Consider the following 17053-nt stretch of genomic DNA (forward strand, 5'->3'; position numbering starts at 1 on the left):
CTGCCCCCAGCCGCCCCCAGCCAGCCCCCTGCCCCCAGCCAGCCCCCTGCCCGCAGCCACCCTCTGCCCGCAGCCACCCTCTGCCAGCAGCCCCAGCCCCTGCCACAGCCACCCCCTGCCACAGCCAGCCCCTGCCCCCAGCCGCCCCCAGCCAGCCCCTGCCCCCAGCCAGCCCCCCTGCCTGCAGCCCGCCCCCCAGCCAGCCCCTGCCCCCAGCCCCCAGCCCCCTGCCAGCCACCCCCTGCCTCGCAGCCACCCCTCTGCCCAGCCAGCCTCTGCCCCGCAGCCCACCCCCTGCCCACAGCCACCCGCGCAGCCCACCCGCCCGTCTGCAATCACCTGCCCACAGCCAGCCCGTGTCACTCCCTTGCCTCCAGCTAGCCCTGCCCCACGACCCTATCTGCAGCCAAGCCCCCACATCCACTGGTGCCCCCTGCAGTTCCCAGGGCAGTAACCCTGCACACCTGCTTTAATAGGGGGGGGCAGGGAACAGCTGGGACCCACACATGTCACAGCACAATCCCTAGAGTGACCAGACAGCAAGTGTGAAAAATCGGGATGGGGGTGAGGGGTAATAGGAGCCTATATAAGAAAAAGACCAAAAATTGAGACTGTCCCTGATCACCACCCTCACATGGGGTTTTGTGAAACGGAGCTCATTTCTAGTTCAGCCCCATCTTTTTAAAAAAGAACTTTAGGTAGGGTTAAAATACATCTGTATTTTCCTGGACATGTCAGGCTTTTCAGTTCTTAATCACCTCCTGGGAAAATATGGACGTATGGTAACCCTATTGGTACAAAAAATACATGCTGTCGCACATCCCTTAAATCAGAACTTTTTATAGGGAACCCGTTGTTAAATCAGAACTTTTTATAGGGAACCCGTTGTTAAGATTTTGGCAGCTCATCACTGGATACTACCTCACCCACGTGTCATTCTCTGGGCTGCAATACCAAACTGCATACAAACCAGGTATTTGAGGGGGAGTTGTTAAACAGGTCTACCCTAAACCAAGGAATCTGTGTTTACCTCAATATACATATAAGCAGTAAACAGACTTATCAAGGTAACAAGAAGTGGAGGCAAACCTCACATTAACAAGTGGAGGAGAAGACAGCATGTTGTTTACACTAGTGTTTCTGAATTACCAGTCCGTGGACTGGCTCCGGTCCCTGAGATCTCCCTGACACAGTTTAGGAAGGAAGCAAGTTGGTCCCTGGTATCAAAAGGTTGAGAAACACTGGTCTACACCCAGCAGGAGAGAGCTACATCTGGGTTTTACTTTTTCAGAAGAATCCATTTCAAAGGCTTACTGGTCTATAAAAAGACAGGGATGCTGAACCTCAAGTGATAAGCAATCGAAACAACTGATGGTATACAATATTGCTGTATTATAAAAGTGTACAGAGTGAGGTCTTTTCTGAAAGCTAATGACACATGGGTGATTCATATAATTGTGAACTGTATATATTAACTTTATATAAGGCATTATGGATACTCACTGATGTTAGGCTATATAGTCTTCCCATATAGGAGAGAATGTCCCAGCTATCTGTCTCCTTTGTAAATTAAGCATGGTGGAATCAGAAACAATGGAAGCACCATTTACACAGAAATCATACAGGAGGATGGGAAGCCCACAAGAAGAGAAGAGCAGCATGAGGTCATCTTGCCTCTTGAAACCAGTTCTTTGAACTTGGAAGATATAAGCAAGGACAGAAGCCATTTTTGGCATGTCACTGCACAGACAATAGGCTAGAGCTCTTGCTAGCTGAGAAAGATGGGTCCTTCAACCAAGGTGGGTTGAAGTCTCTGGAATTGAACATAGGTGAGAAACTTGCTTAGGCAAAGGTTTTTCACCTAAGAAGAAAAGAAGCCAGTTCCTTGTACTTCTATGGAAAGGAGAAAGTCAGCCATGACTGGAAGAAGAATGACTGGTGAGTGAAACCATCTTGAACAAAGCCTGTATCTTGCTAGATTATGTTTTAGACTTTTAGTGTTTTCACTTTTATTTGCTAGTACCCCTTTCTAACTTTATTCCTTTTATTCGGCATGACTTAACCTATGTTTCATTTTACTATAAACCAACTCAGTGTGGTGTTTAAAGGGAGGGGTTATTTAGCCATACTTAAGTTAATAAGCTGTCATGTATTTGTGTCTCTTTAGAGGAACAAACAAACCTTATTACTTCTCTGATCTGTTAACGAGAGGGCTGAACACTGCAGAGCACACCATTTTAGGGAAATTTGGGATTGGAAGTGTGTTGGGGTCACCCTGCAAATAGCAACCAAGGCTGGTAGAAGCCAAAGTGGGTCTGCAGAACAGCTGCTGGGGTCAGAGATGCTGAACCAGCACACAGACCATCAGGGTGTGACCTGCATGCAGGTAGGCTGGTTGTAAGCAGCCCAGGTTGGTAGCTACAAAACAGCAAAGCATTTTGAGGCACTCAAGGTTACAGGGCAGGCAATGACACAACCCCTCAGCTGGTCTGGATTGGCCTCCAGAATGTGAAATACACTATTTATGAAAATGCTGAACAGCTCTCTGTGGTTTTCACACTGTTTATTGAGTCTGTCTAAAAGATCCAGAAATAATCACTGTGCCAGCTCCTCAGCTGTTGTAAATCAATATAGCTCCACTGAAGTCAATGGAGAGACACTGATTTATACCATCTGAGGATCTTGCCCAAAGTTATTGTGGAAAGAAAGACTGAGGACTGAAATCAACCGTACCACTTCAGTCAAACACTCCCTGGATTAATCTACTAGCTGGAGTGTTATCCTGGGGACAGAGAGCTTTTAGCTTGTTTCAGTTAGGTTTTTTGACTCTGAGCACATCAGAAATACATGCTCAAGAGATATTCCTATATTTAAATTAGAGATAAAAAAGGAAACCAGACCCGCTGAATGGGAACGATTCCACCCATCTGTTTGGAAGATGATTTTCAATATTATTTTCAGTGCAATTTTGTATGTGTATATATGTACGATCGGATGTGTGTCTACACAGATAAATAAATGTATACAAAGGGTTAAGACCTGAAGCATTTGTATCTGTTCATGTTTTGCTACAAAATTAGTGTCTCTATTGTTAGCTTATTTTAAAATTATGGGTAAAATGTGATCCTTAATATTTTAAAGTCCATGCTTGCAGACGAAGTACATAATCATGCTGTTTTCCCTCAGTCTTCTAGTGTGTGTGAAATTTTAATGCTCAGTGGAGAGGAGAACTGAAAACGGTTGGCTAGAGCCAAGCATAGTGTGACCATGCTTTGTACAAGATTCCTCCCACAGCTCTGCAAATGCACCCCTGTTCTGACCTGCAAGACCCCACTTATTCCATTAGGAAGCCCACTGTGCTTAAGTGCAGCATTTTGTATAATGTGGATAAACATCCATGAGAACTAAATAGGCTGGGACCATGGAATTCATTTGACTTGTGACCTAATTTCTGGACTGAAATTTAAGTTTCCAGAGACACACCATGCAATCTTCTCGTCTATTGCTAACACTTGCTTTTATATTTTCTGAGAAGTTTAAAAAATTGGAGGCAATTCTAATAAAATATTGTAATCATCACAAGTCCAATGCATCTCATTTCCCCATTTTATGTTCACGTCTGTGCTACTCATCAGCAGACTGAAATGGATTATGTCAAAAAACTCCATTTTCTCAGCAACTACCAGTATTAAATATTAAACATATCCCAAAAGATTAACATAGGGAGGCTGAACGCTGTATAAACCTTGTACAGCGCAAGTGCACACCAAACTACGATTCATTTCTCAGCAGAGCCTGAGATTGAGCGGATATAAATTCTAACAAAACAGTAAGTTGTTGGATCTTATCAGAAGGTAATAACAAATTTCATATTCTGATGGTTAAATATTTTTACACAGTCTAGTTCAGCCAAAAGATGTCTGAATATTAAACCCAATTCTGATAATTGATTCTGATTCTATCTTGTAGTGTAACATAATGTATATTAAAACAGGCATTTTAGTCTAGAGACATATTTTCTGTCTGAAGCTACAATAAAAACCATCACCAAACCTGCCTGTAAATCTAATCATCATGAAGGCCATTCACACATCATATGGTCCTAAATTTATTTTCTAGATGGTTACACAGATAAAGAGAAGAAAAAATTCCTATTTTATTAGTGCAGTCAGGTAAGTGGGATGCAGGAAGACACTGTCTTGAGGTGAAATCCTGGTTCCATTGAAGCTAATGGGAATTTTTCCATTGGCTTCAGTGGGGCCAGGATTTCACTCCAAATTCAAATCAGAGCCATAAGCATATTGAAATATAATTGATTCAGAACATCACTCCTGGGGACTATGATTTGTGTGTTAAGGAAAATGTCTGTGGCATTTTAATGGGATATATTTTTAGTCTCAGCCAGCTCCCCACAGGTGGATCTAGAGTGACCAGATAACAAGTGTGAACAATAAGGACGGGGATGGGGAGTAATAGGTGCCTATATAAGAAAAAGCCCAAATATCAGGACTGTCCCTATAAAATCGGGATATCTGGTCACCCTAAGTGGATCAGAGGCGAGAACAGGAATGTTGTAGAGAGAAAGGACATTAATGAGCCCATTATTGGTGCCCACACTTCAAAGAGAACATTGGCATATTGGAAAAGGGTTCAGAAAAGAGCTACAGGAATGATTCAAATACCAGAGAAACATGCCTTGTAGTGAGAGATTTCAGAACGCAATCTATTTAGTTTATCCAAGAAAAGGATAAGAGGTGAATTGAACGCAGCGTACAAGCACCCAAATGGGGACAAGATTTCTCATAGAAGGTAATGCTCCAATTTAGCAGAAAGAGGTGTAATGAGATCTGTTGAGTGGAACCTGAAGCTAGACAAATTCAGACTAGAAATAGGGCACACACAAAAAATTAACACTAAGGGTGGTTGAGTGTTGGAACAACTTACCTAGAGATGTGGTGGATTCTTCATCACTTGAAGTCATTAAGTCAAGACTGGAGATATTTTTAAGAGATATGCTATAGATCAAACAGAAGTTACAGGCTTTATGCAGAAATTAAGGGGCAAGGTACTATAGTAGGTGTTATGCAGAAGGTCAGACTACATGAACATAGTGGTCTTAAAATCTATCAGAGCAATCAGCGAAAAGGGGAGAAGACAGAAGGAAGCAAACTGAGTCTGAAAGTGAAATTTTATTTATTGATTGATTGATATGGGATTTATCGGTTACCTTTACTCAACAGCCACATATATAGGCACTACCCACTGCCAACTAAAATGTAACAAAAGGACAAAGCTGTCCCAGAGCCCTAAACACAGCACTCTATAGCTTTCAACTGCTGTTTACAAATCCTTACTAAATTAGTAGTAAAAGAAGAAAGGAAATAAGACTAGTAAGAACATGCCTCTATGTGGCCACATGTAAAAAACATGTACTCTCATCCCAAATCTTTCCTGATGCAGTCTCTTCCTCCTTTAACTACCCAGCACAAGCATTTAAGGGTTTTGTTTTTAAACACTGACAAACATCAATAATGATATCTAGTTGCTTGTTTTCAGTTCTAGAACAGCTGCTCCAAAATAGGCTGTGGATTTAAGATTCTGATTGTCTCTTCATGGCTTGCCTTTTGCTTGAGGGGCAGGACCCTGCCAGGGTGCAGCTTGTGTGGGCCACTAAAAAAAAGATTGGCTTGAGTTTGTCATTTCAAAACAACATTTATTTTGAAATGTGGTCAAAATAAAAAACCTCTCACAAATAAGGGTGAAAAACACCAAAAAAGGTCAAATCACTGTTGACTCAAAATTATTTTTTGTGTTTTTCAATTTAATGAAAAATCTTGAAAAAAAAGGGTTTCAGGTCAGATCAAACTGGATTTACTTTTTTTCTTTTTCGGCTCAGTCCCCAAATTTAGCTCTCATTTAAATCCAAGAAGGAATAGGAGTGGGTCAGGCCACCTGTCCTTGCAGAAGGCAGCAAAGGTGAAATTCTACTGCACAGAAGGCTCCATGCCAAGGTCTGAACCTTGCCTTTCTTCTATAGCATCTCAAAAGTGCTTTATAAGCCTTATAAAGTAGTCAAGTACTATTGTTCCTATCTCACATATGGGAAAATTGAGGCAGAGACAAGGACAGAACCCAGATTTTCTAGCAACTAGTCTTGTGCTTTAGTCATGAAATGACCCTTCTTAAGTATGTTTGAGATAAGTAAAGAAGGAATATAAAGAGTTCGGAAGAAAAGGAAATTACCCATTTTCCTAGAGCATCGTGGTAGGGAAGGAAAGAAGAGTCCACGCAGAGGCATTGCTATAGAGGAAATGAAATAAAATCACAACTAGTGGAATTTACTAGGGGATAGGCAGGAAGAAAAAGAAAAAAACAGTTAAACATCAAAGCCTTTATTGTCGATCCCCTCCACTTTATTGTGGATACAGTATGCTAAAGTTTTGCTCCTGATTCCCAAGCTGAGAGCCCCTTTCTCACCAGACCTCAGCTCTTCTTTGAAGTTCCATGACCCTAAGAGTGTATAGGTAAGAGACATTCATTTATGCACAAAGGAAAATGGGTTCATGAACTGTAAACATGTTACCAAGTTAAATATGCCAAAAAAACAAGTAGCTGAGTCTTATAATCTTCAGTCAGATGAACTGCGGGTTTTAAATTTAAAGTTGCTTTTAAGGATAGCAAGAGCTAGCAACCACCCCAAAGAGAAATTGTGTCCTTCTAGAGATAACAGGGAATACCACCAAGCAAAGAGGAACGCATGAGAAAAATAAAGAAACTCCAGTATGAACTCATGAGAAAAAATAAAGAAACTACATAAAAGAGGGAGGAAAAATAACCAAGGAGGATAGGGGAATAGTTCAGACCAACTCCGAAATGAGAGACAATTCAAAAGTAGCTTTATGATTCAGCTACATAATAGCAGTTTCAAAAATGTGCTACAACGTTAGATGGGGGGAGAGATAGCTCAGTGGTTTGAGCATTGGCCCCTTAAACCCAAGGTTGTGAGCTCAATCCCTGACAGGGGCCATCTGGGGCAAAAATCTGTCTGGGAATTGGTCCTGCTTTGAGTAGGGGGTTGGATGATCTCCTGAGGTCCCTGATATTCTATGCTATATGTGAATATTCTCTTGCTGCAGTTTAAAGAAAATCTGGATGGAAAGAAGACAGACTATTTTCTTGTATGAAATGCACTAAGTGCTGGAAGAAAAACTGGAGAAATTTGTGGTTTTGCACCTAACAGCATTGTCATCAAGGTTATATTTAGTAACCTATTAAAATATCTCAAAATGGCATTAGTGAAACTTATTCCTAAACAATTACAGCATGGATTACTGAACTTCTTATGAACACAGCATGGCTAGCCTCCCCTGTGACATACTCAGACGCCTCTGTTCTCAGAATGACGCGCTGAGACCATTCAATAAAACCCAGTTCATTTGACAAAGCACCCCAAAACACCAGTAAAAGAGTTCAGTTTAGTGGTTGGGAGAAAAACAACTGTCTTTAGCATTGTGAAACTAGGTAAAGTGTTCACTGTTGCTATAGGGCCTGATCCTGAGAGGTGATGAACCCCCTCCAACTCCTGTTGGCAGATGCAGTTTTCTGAGTTTAAGAATAGCCAATAAATCACTGATTGACAGTGGTCTTTTCTTATCATTCCATAACCATGCGGACTGAACAATATTTTCTCTGGGTGTCTGTGATCTTTAAGGCCTTCCTTTGGCTCCAATTACTAAGTTTGCTGTTCAAAAACTCTAGCAGACTTCACCCACTAATTTCTTTAAGGATTCAAGAGTTGAATAGGGGAAGATCAATGCAGCACTAATAAACCTGCAATATATGGCAGTGTCACTTATAATCATGAATGTACCACATTTTCCTACTCTCATGATGGTACTCTGTGGAACTGTGGCCCAGTATTCCCCGGGGAAGAACACATTGTAAAAATAATAAGAAAATGTCATGCCTAAAATATAAGTCACTCTACTGTGGTTTAAGTTGAACAGAAAGGTTTCCAACACTTAACAAATCTCACCTTGTCAGAATAAAATATAGCTCCTCCTTCACTATCTCTGCAATTTGTAAAAAGGTGGAAACGACACCTTGGGATGTGTTAATTAATTGAAATAATTTATCCTTTATAACCTTATATTTAATCTCAAACTAGTTTTCTTAGAGCAGTGGTTTTCAACCTTTTTTCATTTGCAGACTCCTAAAAAAAATTTCAAATGGCAGTGCAGACCCCTTTGGAAATCTTAGGCAAAGTCTGAGGACCTGGAGAGGTTCACGGACCACAGGTTGAAAACCACTGAAAAGGTTACAATCTAATTTTGAAATTTGTTCTATTTATATTTATCACTTTCATTTCCTGCTTCAGCTGATATATGTTTTAAAATGACATTTGGCATTAGAACTTGAAAGGGATGAAGTTCATCCATATTTAAGATATAATCCCATATACGTAATAGTACAAACACTCACAGTTTAAATACCAATAAAGAAAAATTCCCTCACAGCCACCAGCTCTTTTATTATAGGTCACTGATGACAACATAGCAACCTTTTATCCTAATTCTACATGTGCATCCTAGAACTGGGCTACCCTACGCAACTGAACAACACTAAATTAAAGGTGGAGAAGAAACTAAAGACATGTTCTGATTTGTGTCTGTGGGTGTCAGGAGTCTACCCTCACTTGGAACTGGGCGGTTTCAAAGTGAGGACCCGCATGTCTTCCCCCCACCCCAAAATCCTAGGGTAGGTCTCCCCTTCGGCTGCCACCACCCGGTCAATTCCGTGGGCCGGGACACCCCTGTTTCCCCCCTTAGGAACACAGATCAATTCACAGAGGAGGAACCTCCCCCTCTCTTCCCTCTCTCCAGCCTGCTCTGGAGACAGAGTTGCCTGGATTCAAACGCCTTGAATCTCTACACACAGGGAAGCAGCCCACTTCCCCCTCCCCTTCCCCTGAATTTCCCCAAGGGAAGGAATTAACCAAGTCCAAAGAAAAGAAAGAATTTATTAAGAGAACAAAAGAAAATACAGAATCTCTATGAATCCAAGCTGGGCACTCATAGGGTATAACCTTGCTAAGTTCTGGAGAGAATCCCCTCTCTTTCTCAGTACAACCAGTACAAGCAGAATTAAGAATAATCAATAACAAACACACAGAATTGCAAACATAGGATTATTAGATAAGGACACAAAGTATCTTTCTAATACTCACTATCTTGACTAGAAGAAATTAGTCCAGAAAGGTGGAACTTGTAGGGACTTGATTAACTCGTCTGGTCTCTTGAACTCCAAACGGCCAAAGACAAAGACCCCCCCAAACAGAGGGAAAAGTTCCCTCCTAGGAGTTTCAAATTCTCTTCCCTGATTGGTCCTCAGGTCAGATGCCCACCAGGTACTATGCTTTAACCCTTTACTAACTATTCATGACAGTGGGACTCTGACAATTACCTCACTAAAAGCTGGAGGACAGACACCCAGCTAAAGCTGAATAGCACGCAGGGTAAGTCAGCAATGTATGTGTGCACAACAGTGCCTTAAAACTCACCTTGCACTCCTCTGTTCCTCCTTCAGGCAGGGCCATTCCCCCTGCACTGAGTTAGAGCAGCAGCAGGGCGTGCACAGGAATTCGGACTCCTCCAGCCCCGGGGCCGTGGAGGGGAAAGTGAGAGAGCTTCTCTCCCCTGGGCCTGCAGCAGGGAGAGTGAGCTCCTCTAGCCCCAGGGCTGTGAAAGGGAGAGAGAACTCCTCTAACCCCGCTCTCTCACTCTCCTTGCCACAGACCAGGAGCCCGCTGATTATTGGGGGGGGGCCTGTGCACTTGCTTGCCCCCTTGTGCATGCCCCTGGAGCAGCCTAAGGGCTACTCTAACTTACACTGACTAAAAAGCGACAGAGAGTCCTGTGGCACCTTATAGACTAACAGAAGTATTGGAGCATAAGCTTTTGTGGGTGAATACCCACTGGTCTGACGAAGTGGTATTCACCCACGAAAGCTTATGCTCCAATACTTTTGTTAGTCTATAAGGTGCCACAGGACGCTGTCGCTTTTTACAGATCCAGACTAACATGGCTGATACTTTACATTGACTATAAACAGTCCCAAGGGGCTGAAATTGCAGGCTGGGATCAGTATGAAATCGAGCTGTCCCATCCAGGACTCCTTTACAGTACCTTTTCCTTGCCATGCTGCCTGGAAGTAGGGAGACGGAGGGGCCTAATATCCTCTGGGCCAGTTCTCTGCCAAGAAAGGATCCTCCTTGCACTGAGGCTGGATTACACTGGCTTTAAGTACAGATTGTACCAGCGGTACAGGGCAAAACAGCCACACTCTTTAGATCAGGCTTTTAGCCCTACAAAGAGAGCAAACTCAGCATCCCACTATTTAACACACACCACATTAATCTAAGTATGCACAAATGTCAATACTAATTTCCCCATTTATCATCCATTGTAACTATGAGGAAGAATTAATGTACAGCTATTTACCTTTAGCCATGTGTTCCTGCTGGGCACACTGTTTAAGCAGAGCACTAGAGAAGCACTTCTTTGCTTAATTCCGTCAGTGAAAAATCTGGTTAGCATTGTGACAAAGAACCACATACCCATTTAAAGAATGTATAGGGTGGTCCCTGAACACAGGGCATGTCCCTGTTTTCACAGCTTGCCTCTGTGTTTCACCAGGAACCCTGTAAATCCCCCAACATACTGTTCATGAGAAAGAGCCGCCAGCCAGCTGAGCTGGTGGAACTGACGCCATGCTGGGTAAACGCTTATGCACTCTAAGGACCACCCCACCACAAGCACACTCCACTCTGCCCACTGAGAAATCTCAGATTGAGCACCCACTTCCAACTGCACCTTCCCCTGCAGGCAAAGTCAGATCCATATCCTGTCAGTCTGGACAATGCTATGAACGATGAGCTTGCAGACAACTCATTTTTTTACCGGTATTACTATATATAGGTGGCTGTCTATCACCCGTGGCTGCTATCCATGCTTGTGCTCACCTCTGCTGCACCATGGGGAGCAACAGATTGTGGCAGGGCTTGACAGGAAGGACACACAGGACTCAGAGTGAATGCAAGAGGGAGATTGTTGTGGCAGCAGAAAAGGGGGAGGCAGGAAGTTGAGTGCTCAAGAGAGGAGAGAAAGGAGGAGAAGACTGACAGACTGGGGAAGGGAGAGAAAGTGAGCGGGGGGGGGGAAGAGAATTGAGGAAAACAATAAAATGATAAAAGCACAGAAAACATGAGATAGAGGAGCAGGCAACTTCCTCTTTTACCTCCCCCAGTGGCCAAGTCTCTCTTATGCAACCTTTCTTGACTCCATCCAAACTCTCTCTTATGAAACTCTTCAATCCAACATTTACATTACAAATATATCCCCTATGTAAATGCATGTTTACACGTCATTACCATTCCTATGAGCAATCTAGTCCCCAAAAAGGATGATGATAAAAATCCAGGAAATGGAGATTGAAGGCTACTGCTGTCCTCAATTCAAGCCCTTGAACCTAGATACACAAGGTTATTTTGCTACACCGTGGGATTTTACTAACTTTTCTGAAGGGATACTTAAATCCTTACATGAATATATTTTGGTAGTAATATGTACTGCACTGAATACGGTAAAACGTTCCAAAAGCAAACACTTAAATTCCTTAAAATGACTTGCATCTGAAGAAGTGGGTATTCACCCACGAAAGCTCATGCTGCAAAACGTCTGTTAGTCTATAAGGTGCCACAGGACTCTTTGCTGCTTCTACAGAACCAGACTAACACGGCTACCCCTCTGATACTTGACTTAAATTCCTCTGTACAAACACAGACACAGACTTACAAAGTCTCATTGCCAAATTTGTGAACAGAGATCTTATATTAGGATTTATTCCCTAAACTAACATTAATGATTTTCCATTTATTTCCAAACTATCCATTTTTGGAAGGGAAAGGAAAAAAAGAAATACATTTGTGGGTGAAAAAGAATGGTGTGTGTTTAAGGGACAGCTTTGAATATAACTATGCTGCAGTTTTCATCTTTGCCATCATTTTTCTGCCGAGAAAAATAAAATTGATAAATAATTGATGGCTCTCTGTTATTTACTCTGTTCACCAAGAGGATGGTAAATGCCAGTGTCAAATATATTCTCAATGTTGAAATTGTATTCAGAAAAAAATTAGCTATTCCACATAATCTCTTTGCTGTATTCTGCCCACTTTTACTTTCTCTGTAACCTACTCAACCCTCTTGAGTGTTAACAGACATGCTTTCCCCTGCAGCACTGACCACTAAATGCACTGGGGTCAGATTGTACTGACAGGAGATTTTGTAACAAAGGGGGAAATGTTTCAGAACTAATATATTTCTTCTAGTTATAGGATGGATACTACCCTTGTCTTTTTTCTGACATTTCCATATTATGCTGCACATTTTGACTGAGGACAGAGGCAGGCAGACAGTCTCAGAAAGAGCAGAATGAGAACTGAATAAATTGAGAGGACTGCAGTGTGTTATCACAGCAATTAAAGATGTATTTTTGATAACATCATCTTGGAATTAGCATGAGTTGTTTGGCTGAGAGTCACTCAGCACAGCCATTACATTTTAATCCTTTTAATTCAAACAGCTTTTTCATTAAACACAACAAAATCCCCATACAACATCCCCAAAAACAACAGTATTAGCAAAGCCTATACACTTAGCCCTGGTGTACACTACAGAGTTAGGTCAACGTAAGGCAGTTTACTTTAACCCAACTCGTTAAGTGTCTACACTAAAATGCAGCTCCTACTGCTGTAACTTGCCCGCTACTCCGACTCAATAACTCCACCTCCGCGAGAGGCATAGCACTTAGATTGATGTAACCAGGTCAATGCAGTGTCAATGTACACACTGTTGCTGGCTTTCAGAAGCCATCCCACAGTGCCCCGCGCTGAATCAGTGTGAGTGCTCATGGCGAGGACACATACCGCTGACACAAGTTGCATAGTGTGGACATGCAAAAGCAGTTTAATTACTGTGGTGGCTCTATGCCAACATATGTTAGGTTGACTTAATTTTGTAGTGTAGACTTGCCCTTAAGCTACTTTAACATTCCATTCATCCACTGCTGTTTAACATTTTAAGTATGTGCAATCAGTGATTGCCAGTCACTCTCCCTCCTTTTAAAAGGAACAAAAAGAAATGAAAACACAGGAATCATCACTGCTAGCTAACCAATAGTGGAAAAATCCGTACCACAGTCTCTGGGCCACATGCTGCTCTCCTGAAGATAAAGCCACAGGATGGTAAAACAAATGTCCAGTACAGAGGTAATGAATGTGGCTTGCAAAGGAAATGGACCCAGGTCAATGAAGCAGCCTCACCTCTCCTCAACCTACACCCTCCTCCCCCAGCAGTTGGATTACTTGGAAGCCTTGGAAGATTTTCATTGCATCCTTTCCCCTGTTGCCATGCTGTGTCCTAAACCCCTTATTATTACAAGATGTGGGTAGGATAGTAGGTGTAGAGGAGAGTTATTGCTGGTTCTATCAGCAGCCACTTCTCATTGCACATCCATCTAATCCCCAGGAAAGCATGCAGCAGAAAACAGGCACTTCCCAACTCAGCCCACCTGGTATTTATGATGATGAAGCACAAATCACTAAGAAATCAGCTTGACTCTCATATTCCAGTTAGCATTTACAGAACTGGCAATTAGTAGGGGTCTACTTAAATAGCAGAGAAATCACCCATTTTTTGGTGGGTTGGTCACAGCATAAATTTCGCAGATGTGTAACACATCTGTGAAATTGGCTATTTATGCGTGACCAACCCACAAAAAATGTGTGATTTCTCTGCAGCATTTCACAAACGGGGGTCCCCAACCCAAAAGGGGGTCATAAGCGTATGGAAGGGGGGTCCCAGGATTGCCACCCTTACTTCTGTGTGGCTCCTGTTGGCAGCGATGCCTGAAGCTTGGAGGCAAGAAAGCAGCAGCTGCTTGTGGGGCGCCAAGCTCTGAAAGCAGCGCTGCCACCAGCAGCAGCACAGAAGTAAGGGTGGCAATACCATACCATGTCACTCTTACTTCTGTGCTGCTGCTGGCAGCAGCACTGCCTTCAGAGCTTGGCGCCCCACAAGCAGCTGCTGCTCTCCGCTGCGCCTTCTGAGCTGGTCAGCCAGAGACCAGATTTCACAGTCCATGATGTGATTTTCACATCTGCAAATCTGGTAGTCCCCTAGCAATTAGACTCAAAACAAAATATTTTTAGTGTGAACTGAGTACATTTTATATGGAATCACAGAAACACAATGAACATGAAACCTCACAATGCCAATTTTGTATAATTATTTTGCAGAGAAGAACCACTCTTGAAACTTAGATGGAGTACTAGAGTAAAAATCTTCCAATGCCTCTGCTTTAGGCTCCTTTGCCCAGAGTCCAATGGACCTCAATGGAGCGCCACATTGCAGATCCCTTTGCCCAACTGAGAACTTAGAAGAACTAATGTATTGCAAACTGATATTTAGGGTGACTAGTTAAGGCGGATGCAGAAATACATATAAAATAGTCTACAGCCCTCTCTATCAGCGAGTTATCAGGTTCTGCTGCAGCCATCATCAGATGTGCCATTACTACAATTATTTCTGCAACCACACCTTCAGATACTGACAAGAACAACTTGGCAGCTGGGAGTCTCATGTACCTCCCATATGCAAAAAAGAACACAGCTTTATTCTCCTATCAATAGAAACAGATTACCTATAAAATTAGGACCAGGTGAGTCTGTTTATCGGAAGGGACTAGACATATTTTCCCCCACCCACTATATACATACAGATTTACATGTCCTGTGGCCACGTGTGTACAAATGGAGACCAGATTTGCCCTGCACACATATTTTTAGAATTCTTGCTCATATAGGCAAAAAGTATGTCTATACCTCCTTTGTTACTCTCCTTCTACAGGAAGTAGAAGGCTTCCGAAGTCCCTGGGCCACAAACAGAGGCCACAGCAAGCCCCTCTGACTGCTGTCAACTCTGCAGGGAGTTCCTCTGAAGATGCACTTGGTTCACTGGAGCCACTAGCTGGATTGTATTAGCTTGGAATTTTGGTGCAGGATGTTAGGTCCAGCTCCATATTTGGGGAACTTCTATTGCCTGTTATGGCTCATTGCACTTTAAAAGTGTCTTACACTCCTTTAGGAGGGAAGTATCTTAGAGGACATTTTCTGTAACATAATTATGTTTTCTACTATTTTCCTGTTATGTATATTGTCTATCAAAGTTACTGCAATGATGGGCACCATATAAGTATCTGAGCACTTCAGTCTTTAATATATTTATCCTCACAAATCCTCTTGATAGAGAAGTGCTATCATCCCTATTTTAGAGCTGGGAATTGAGCTCATTGACTTGCCCTAGATCACACAGGAAGTCTGTGACAGAGCAAGGAACTAAATTTGGGTCTTCCAAGTGCTAAGCTAGTACTCTAACCACTAGACCAGGGGTTCTCAAACTGGGAGTCGTGACCCCTCAGAGGGTCGCAAGGTTATTACTTGGGGGGTCGCAAGCTGTCAGCCTCAACCCCAAACCCCGCTTCACCTCCAGCATTTATAATAGTGTTAAATATAAAAAAGTTTTTTTAATTTACAAGGGGGGGGTCTCACTTAGAGGCTTGCTGTGTGAAAGGGGTCACCACTACAAAAGTTTGAGAACCACTGCACTAGACCATCCTGTGCATGTGTTTCATATAAACACCACTAGCTATCAGAAGAATAGGTCCTAGGACACATAGTTGAACTATTCTGCTTTCATCCAATAGGAGACAATCTCACACATTCACACTAACCAATTTATCACAAGCGGATGATTTGGGGTCAGGAACAATTTTAGCCAATAGTAATACCAATGTGGCCACTGGAAACTTTTTAGTTATATAAATTATTAAAAAATATGTCCAGAATCTGGAATTATAGGGATGCTTCTTTGATATCATAGGGCATTACTGTTAAAAGATGATCAGGAACAGAAGGGGGGAAAAAACTGCCAAGGAGAATCTTTCCTCCCACTTGCTGCTTATTTAGTCAGAAAAAATAAAGATTAGGAAAAAAGTAAAATTCCATAAATTACACATTAATTTTAACAAAACAAACAAAAAAAAAGGCTGTATGACATCAGGAAAAATATCAAGTCCTTAGATTGCATTTCTCCCCAGAGCATTATAAAATTCATTGAGCTTACATGACGTAATGGTTTCTCTAAAAAGCTGCAGTAGAACTTACAAGTAGAATAGCATAAATACCTAGTGTGGCAGAGATTGTCATGGTAACTGCATATTTGTTTAATAGTGAATTACAGAGCAAACAGGTTGATAAAACCAAGCATTGTACGTTAATTTGTTAGGCTGCCCAAGAACTGTTGCAAAGCAGCGAGGTCTGATCCTGACAGATGTTGAGCATCCATTAGCTCTAATGGAAATTTCACCTCAGTCAGCACCGCAGGATCAAGCTCAAAGCCTGAAACACTGTTTTTTTTCTTGGTTACCAGTTTCAGAACGTCACATGTGAGTAAGTAATATTCAGGTGAGTAAGAGCTGCAAGACTGGGCCCTGGTACCAGTCCAATGATTATGAGCCAGATTCATGCCAAGTAATACTCAGGAATAGTCAAACTAAAATCAATGTAACATTATAAGGAAGGTATTGCACAAAGAAGGGCTGGCCCTGGATATAGGGGTGATGTTGGAAGTTCCCAAGGTGTACACCCACTGACTCCCCCTAGCAATTGGAAGTCCTGAATTATAGCAAGAATAACCTCCAGCACTTTCTCCTGGTTAAAAAAAAAAAAAGACATCTGAGTCAAATCAAACATCATTTCTCCATTAATGGCATTCTTAATTCTCTATTTACAGAAAAATTAACCGGAGTATTAATATACTAAATAAAAATATTTACCTGTTGTGAATAGGTCCTCTGAACTTTGGGTCAAATTTCCTTGGTTCACCTGCATTTAAAATAAGATATTATAAAAAACAGATCCTCGTAAAAATATGAATTA

The 17053-nt window shown here is 42.1% G+C and overlaps 1 protein-coding gene across 4 annotated transcripts in view; it reads right to left on the bottom strand.

Moving 5' to 3' along the window:
• The window catches only part of SLC44A5 (solute carrier family 44 member 5), a 187169-nt gene that overhangs the window by 72960 nt on the left and 97156 nt on the right, over positions 1-17053 (bottom strand). For all 4 annotated transcript variants that reach the window (XM_045027390.1, XM_045027392.1, XM_045027391.1 and 1 more), the window contains exon 2: positions 16951-16999. In XM_045027390.1, the coding sequence (XP_044883325.1) occupies positions 16951-16999 (49 nt within the window). The remainder of the gene's footprint in view (positions 1-16950; positions 17000-17053) is intronic.

The sequence above is a fragment of the Mauremys mutica genome, chromosome 8, assembly GCF_020497125.1.
Source record: "Mauremys mutica isolate MM-2020 ecotype Southern chromosome 8, ASM2049712v1, whole genome shotgun sequence".
NCBI lineage: Eukaryota > Metazoa > Chordata > Testudines > Geoemydidae > Mauremys > Mauremys mutica.